General features: G+C 41.1%; 1 protein-coding gene across 1 annotated transcript in view; it reads right to left on the bottom strand.

Moving 5' to 3' along the window:
- MGST2 (microsomal glutathione S-transferase 2) overlaps positions 1-7,639 on the bottom strand; it is an 11,360-nt gene that overhangs the window by 3,036 nt on the left and 685 nt on the right. The window contains exons 2-3 of the mRNA XM_010292452.1: positions 3,136-3,235; positions 1,906-1,976 (exon numbers count right to left, since the gene is read on the bottom strand). Of these exons, the coding sequence (XP_010290754.1) occupies positions 1,906-1,976; positions 3,136-3,235 (171 nt within the window). The remainder of the gene's footprint in view (positions 1-1,905; positions 1,977-3,135; positions 3,236-7,639) is intronic.

The raw sequence follows: 7,639 nt of genomic DNA, 5'->3' as shown, positions 1-7,639 counted from the left end.
GAGGAATGGATGGGGGGGGGGGGGGAGAACAGTTAGAAAGCTAAAAAATCAGGATTGTAGACAGTTAACCACTTTAGTTATGTTTTGTAGTTGAATAGCTCCGGGTATTTTCATAGCTACCCATACCCTGGGAGGTTATCTTGGGAAAGAATAATTCAAAAGAGATACATGTACTCTTAAATATTCACTACAGCAGGCTCTTGATACGGGTTTACAGATAGGGGTGGGCATAGGACTGTCCAAAAAAATCTAAAAGCATTCCCTGAAAAGGAGATCTCAAGAGCTGACAGGAATCTGTACCTAACCCCATGCCCCAGCTTGGTGGTTATGCCAGAGATAGGATAGTGTGTTGGAGCACTGTGGCTTGACCCAGCGCTGTCATTTTGCATTGTTATGGCAGCCCATGCTAAAGGGGAGTGTTTGTTTTGGAAAGAGAATCTTATTTATGTTGTTAATAACCTGCTTTGCATTTATATAGCAGCTTTTATCCAAGGACATCAGAGAAAGCTGTAGTGAAGTTAGCTTTCTGACCTCCCTGTGGGAAGAGTATAGAGTCACCTCCATTTGATAGATGGAGCAGGGTGTGTAGGTCAGTCTTATTATCCAGGACTAAGCAGTGCTACTTAATTTTGTTTTCTTTCAAACCACGCGGGTGAGTATCACAGAGGACAGCTTTTACTGTGTTCTAGATTAACTCATGTAAACATACCTATGGGAGATGCTCAGCTGAAAAAAATTGCTTAAGGAGGAGGTTAACATAATCCTTCTTTTCTTACATATGACAGCACTTGTCTGTGTTGCTGGTTAGCAACTGTGATTTTCCTTGATTCAAATGTCTGTCTATGAGCACATGTACTATCGTGTATCCAATTTGTTGACTTAAGTGGTGCTGCTTTGGATTTACACTGCATTTGTAGTGGAGGTGGGACTCTAGCTATAAGAGTCCCAAAACAAAATTACTGTTTTGGAGCAAACATAGAAAATGGAGAAGAAAGCTAGTTGTTCACGAAGGAGAGGTATAGTGGGCACGAGCTAGTTATCCTTTCTCCAGCCCACAGACTTCATGCTTCTAAAACATCAGCTGAGGAAGGGTTAATAAAAGCAGAATGCAAAAATTAGACTCTGTCACAAGTTAGATCTCTATGAGAGTCCACCTCATCACCATTAGGAGACATCACAGACCCACCTTGGAAAGTCCAACAGTGAGAGGTGTGAAAGCTCTGTGCATCTGAGTTCGGAACATTTGGCCAAAAAATGCCCCCCGCTAGGTGCCTGAGGAAATGTAATTGGTTTTCAGGAGTCCCCGCTGCATACCTGAAGTACAGTATCTATGGCTGGAGATGCCACTGTTATGACTGTGCTTCAGTGCTATGTCCCAGAACAAACAAATGAGTCATAGCCCAGTGGCGATATCACTCACTGGGGATGTAAAAACCCAAAGGTTTGCTGGCTTGAGCTCTATCTCCATCGGCCAGGTCTCCAGCCACAGGAATGAGTGCTCTGACCTGAATATTTTCAGGCTGCCTCCTCCCAAGGAGCGATAGCTATGCTTGATGTCCTGTGAGAATTGTCCCATAATGTGCAAATAATTGTTAGTGGGAAGCTGCTTTTCTGAATGATTCACCCTGAAGATCCACTGAATGTATGATAAATGTGCCATGTACTGGCTCCTTGGTTTGCAGAGAGAAGTGAAAGCTGGTGGGGCTATGGGAAATGCCATGACTAAGTGGGGATTTCAGTGTCACTGAGCATTCTTCTAGGAAGGCTATGCTAAAGTAATGCAATTAAAAGAAGTTAAAAAGATGTCTACAGTCATTTACCTTCATTTACCTCCTAAAAAAACTAAAATGTTTTTAAAAGTTATGTAAAACTTCTCAGTCTAAGATAAAAAAGAAAAGTGTGTACCTTGATTAAAAAAACATCCTGCAGTCCAGAGGACAGTCAGGAATATTGGGTAAAACTCCACACAGTTTTGTCTGCAGAAAAAATTTGAAAGAACATTAGTCTGGAAAGGAAAAGAACTATGGGTGGGATTTTCAAGGAGACTTGGATTTGGCCTCATTTTTGTTGCCACTAAAGTTAATGCTATCAAATCCAACGGGAGCACAATCAAGCCAGCATTAGGTGTTCTTAAAAATTCACATCTTTGTAATCTCAAATACAAACTATTTCAAATATTTTCCTGGTATTTAAACTTAGACAAAAATCTGCATTCCAACTACATAGAAATAGATAGGACAAATAATCCTAAATCAAGTCCCTGTGCAGCAGAGAGGCAGGAATTCCAGCACATGGATGTGATGTTAATCACTTATCTCCATACTTGGTATGCAAGTTTTGTGGGTCAGCATTCTCAGGACAGCAAGAGGAAGCATAGAGCTGTGTGTAGGCAGCTTGGATTGCCCCTGAGGTCCACTGCCTTTATAATGGGCACACGATAGGTCTTCTTATGGTGAGGACCGTAACATCTTTATTTGTGGACATTGTTAGTTTTCCCACCAATATTTTGTTGGGTTATCTTTTCTTGGTTGTTCTAAAAGAATTTCTTTTTAACAAATTAGGCATCCTTCTATATCTAACATATTCTGTTATCTAATATGTTGACTATCGTATTCTATGTCTCATTATTTTTATCCACACAACTACAGTTAGAGCAGATGGGATTGTTTGAAATAAATATAAAAGCTTCTGCACAGAGTCATTAGCTAATCACAAACTGAAGCCCTTTAGGAAAACTCTGTCTTACACAGGCTATTCCACCGTTATTCACTGTGAAGACAGAGGTTTTGTGTGCTCGTCTTCCACATGCTTGGTGTTAGCCACAGTCCAAGAACTGACAACACAGCTTGCTAGATCCAGAACATCTGAATGCTCTAAGTTACAGTCAATCAGCTCTCAGGCCCTATTTAGGTTTGGGTAATCTGATTGCCTAGTTTGATCAGAATTTGAGCAGTGACTGTTTCAAATGAGCTGAACTTACCCCATTATCATTAAAATAATAGCTGAACCATTTGAAAAGCAATCTGTTGGGGGAGGGTGAGCAAAGAAAAGGTAACATTTTAAGATAATGGTTTTGCTTCTCTTCTGGACTGAATTATTATTCATTGCCACCATCTTAATGATCTCTGGACTTACTGTGCACGAAATGTTCTGTCAAATTCAGGAGCTCCAGTGACAGCTGGGGGCATGACCTTGTGCTTCATTCTTGATTTCCCCACCAGCCAAGCAAAATGACCTGTAAGCAAAAATAAGGGCTCATGAATTACACAGTTCCTCAGCTTAGTTTCATCCCTAACATGTCAGTAATTTTTTAAATAGAGATTATTGTTCTTCAGCTCTTTCCATTTCATTTGACACAGAGAGACCAATATTAGATAAACTAGTTTTTCCGTACAAAAGTTTAGATCTTATCTTCAAGAGTGACACTCATGAGGAAGGGGAAAATCTGCTATTTCACAAATATATTCATTCTCTTTTTTTGCATTTGCCACACTAGCTATGACTTAAATATCCTTCTGCCTCATCTGGATCCTAGAGCTGCACAGCCTAGGAGCGGTCTAGTCCTGCTACAGTGGCAGTGTGCTGCCGTAGCGGTATCTCAGTAACCAAATTGCCCTGATGGAAGTCACTTCCCTAACTTGCTTGAATAGCATATGGTCATTTTGTTTTAGTGACACAAAGAGCTGTGATGCTTTGGAGTATGAGGCAGCATTATGACCTCTGGAAACAAAAATCTGGTTGCCACCTTTTTAAAGTTATTTACCCATATCTTTTAGCGCACGCTTTTCCATCTATTGTTATTGTCTCGGACTCTCAAAATTCAGTATGTTGGAAAGAGCAGAGAGCTGCAGCCGGGGAGGCTGTAGCCTGTTCCTTGCTCTCCACCTCATCTGCTGGAGAGCTCTGAGAGCTATCTCTTGGAGGACCTATGCTGTTTTCTCCTCCACTGGTTGGAGTTGATAGTACTTACCTGCCTTGTAAAAAGCATGTTTTAGAACTGATGCAGTGCCATGAACAAGATTACTTACTGTACAGTGACTAAATATCAGTTACCAAAAAACCTCAAACCAGTCAAACACTATCTCTGCACTTCTGTATTTTTAGGATCACTTCTGACATGTATATGTATACCTCATTTTCTTGATGTCCTCATTGCAGAAATCTCCCCCTAAAAGTTCAACAGAGGCTCACAAGGACAAAAGGCAATACACAGACAGCAATTTTCTATATGCAGCAGAGCTACTGAGCATCACCCTGTTTGACTTTAAAGCTACTTGGGTACCTGGAGTTATTTTTTTGGCTGTGTCATAGCCACCCTATATGAGGAGCTCTCTGTCTACCTGGTACCTAAACTTCACCTGGATCCAGAAACCAGGCACTCACCTGAGTTCACTAAAAAGACTTGTCTAAGGGGCGAGCCTAGAGCATAACTTCTGTCCTCCCTTCTGGGAGTAGTGGCATTAAAATACAGCTAGAGATATTAGTGGTGCTGCCCTGTGCACCTCTTATGTCTTAGCCTTCTGGCCAAAGCCTCTTCCCAAAAAAGCATTTTCCCATCTGTCTTCTCTCCATATAAGTAATTACAGGCTGTGTTCAAGTGACCTCTTAACCTTTCTCTCCAGGGACTACTCAGAGCATCTCAGGTATCTCTCTGTAAGGCAGGTTTACAGGACCTTTCATTATGTTTGCAGCCAGCAAGACCTCCTCCACTCCCACTGACACATCTCTTGTCATGCCTGGTGATTCACCCATTATTTGCCACCCTGCAGCTCTTTCAGAAGGGAAGAATCATAATGGCGAGGGTTTAGGGAACGTGCTTCAGGGAGACTGAAGGTTGTGGAAGCACAGGAGTTACCTCTGAGAAGTAATTTCCCAGAAAACTTAACGGAAAAATTGCTTTTTAACTTCTGTTGCCCTCAAAATTATGTATTTTTTATGACAAATGCTGCATCCTGGCAAATCCTGCCTGGCTTATCAAAGTGGCAGGTGAGCCATAGTGTTACATGCAATGGCATTTTTAGCCAGCAAGGTGTTCCTCATTTTCTGGCTGCACTGAGCCATTCAATGCTCACCACCAGTCTGGGACCAGGTTTTTTCTACTGAGGAGCTAAGGCAAGCCAAGGCAGCTCATTACATCCAAATCAATTAAAAAAAAGCCTTGAACGGATGCCAGACAAAATAAATTTATTGGGGGAAATAAGATGATTAAGGCACTGTAGGGGCCAAATCGTTCTTGTTCTTTCAGTGCAATTAACCAAAGCAAATCATCAAGGCCATGGTATAACCCTGGCATCAGCTGTAATGCGATTTGCCCTTGGTATTGCTTGGTCAGCAAGGCTCTAGTTCGAGGGGCAGGGATTTGCACATGGGAGACTCTGGTTAACCATATGCAGAAACAGTTTGTGATACTACAATAGTACGGCCGGCCATCATAAAATACACTTTAGTGGCTTCCAACTATGATTGATGGGAACTTTGCTTCAATTAGGGACAAGTGGGCTTTTATATGCCCATGAAAACCAAGCTGTGGCACTGCGTAACGGAGAACTAGAGTCATGCCTGTCACCTTAAAAGAAAAGGTGACCCTGGTGTGCAGAGCAAGGCAGGTGCCAACCAGGGTCTCAAAAAGAGCTCAGAAGAGGAATAATTACTGTTGTTTTTTTTAACTGGATAGGACTTGCCTTTTAGTTCCTTTCTAGTGAATGGAAAGTAGCGATGTAACTCCAAATTTAAGTTTTGTGATTATGGTTTAACAAGGGCTAAAGTAAACAATGAAGCAGTGGGAGAGCTCTTCTGCCCCACCCACCGGAGGTGCTGTCGTGAAGACTCCAGGAAGCATTGCAGCAGGAGTAAGTAAAGATTTTTCATAGCCTTTTCTTCTCCCTGTATCAAGTTGTTCGATTATAGCAGGTTAAATTACATGACTGAGGTAGTTACAAAGTATGCTGACTTGCCTTTGTTTTCTTTTGTTTCGCCTTCATCTTCAGGTGGCATTTATAGTTACTGAGTTAATATCTTTACTGTGAAAACATGGGACAAAGCTGGCTTTCAAGGAGCATTACTCTCAAACATTTTGTATGTGTTAAAAAGCCTGTAGAGAAGCTGCTACCTGTATTGCAGTGTATGATAGTGCATTTTAATTTGCATGGCCTGGCCTAACAACCTTTTAAACAAAAATAAAATACTTTTTAATAATGTCATGCTGGGTCCTGGAATTGCTAAGAGCGATTTAAAAGGTGCTAGTTCAGACACATGCTTCAAAATAGTAGTGGGACTCCTGTCCTCCCTGTTCTCTCCTATATCAACGACTGGGATTCATCCTGTGCTTTCATTGGATTCCCTTGTCTTCCCATCAGTCTACAAAACACTAATCTCTCAAGCAAATCTCAGCTGCTTAAAACTGGATTCATGACTGGAAACCACTTCCTGCATTGTTTCTGCTCACTCTTCCTACCCTAGAGCATTTCTTGCATGGCTTAATCTCTGACTGACCTGATTCTTTGAATAACTCATGGTTCTGAGACACTAAATCTTGTACCTCTGATAATTGCTAAGTGAAACCTGACTTGCAGCACTGCTTCAGGTAGGTCGTATTGCCCGTTAGCACCTTCCTAACTCAGGACCGGAGGCTCAGCAGAATAAACAGAAGAGCCAACAGAGCACCCAGTGCTGTGTATGTTGTGTGTGTTTTGTTCACAGCGCGCGGTCACATGCTGAGCAACTCTCCTTGCATGAGCTGGTTATAACACATGCTTACGGTGCCAGTTTCACAACATTCACAACATTCATTTGAACTCCCATAAATTAATCTGTGTTGGCTTACCCATGCTAGAAAGCATGCTGAAAGTAAACCAAGCTGTGATGATTTAAATCAGATCAGCAGATCAGATTCTTACACAGGTTTCTTTTTGGGCTTGATGTCAGACTGCCAGTGTACATTAAAACCCAGGTTATCTTGTCTTTTCTGTGATTTAACTAAGATTAACTAATATGGATTAACCATCACAAGGAAGAACATAGGTATTTTCCCCCTCCCTTCACAGTTTCAGTATCTGTACAATTCCTTGAGTTTTCAAACTGCAGTACTTTTCCAGATAGTGTATGTTTGTTTGTTTTTAACCCTTCACACTTTTACGTTAAAAATCAAGGCAGGCAAGTTGAACTTTCACAGAAGTTGATGGTAAATACTGCCATCAGACAGAAATGTTCTGTGAAGATCACAAGGGTATGTTGTAGCTGATCTGATGACAGAAAAAGAGAATTTTAGGTGCTTTTTATTTGCCTTCTGTTGTGTTGGGCTTTTTTTAACTGGGAAGGGTCACATTCTCAAGCTTTTTTTCTGGCGGGTACAAATGTTATTTCAGTATTTGAGGCTTTGAGAACAAATAAACAAACAATCAAGCCACACAGATATGTTGCTAGATATGTTGGTAGTGCTATAGACATTGAGAAAAAGGCAGAGTAATTATTTTTAACTTGCTCTTAATCTCATACTAGTATAGCACAAAAACCTTCAAAATGCATCTTGTTTCCTGGTGTAAACACAACTATATGAATTCAACATATTTCAAAGAAAATGACAAGCATTAAAAATGCTACTGCAGTTTTGGACTGAAACAAGCAAAAAGATATTTCAGAC

This window comes from Phaethon lepturus, unplaced genomic scaffold (assembly GCF_000687285.1).
Source record: "Phaethon lepturus isolate BGI_N335 unplaced genomic scaffold, ASM68728v1 scaffold47748, whole genome shotgun sequence".
NCBI classification, from domain to species: Eukaryota; Metazoa; Chordata; class Aves; order Phaethontiformes; family Phaethontidae; genus Phaethon; species Phaethon lepturus.
The sequence above is the reverse complement of the archived record's forward strand: the minus strand, read 5'-3'. Positions and strand labels throughout refer to the sequence as shown.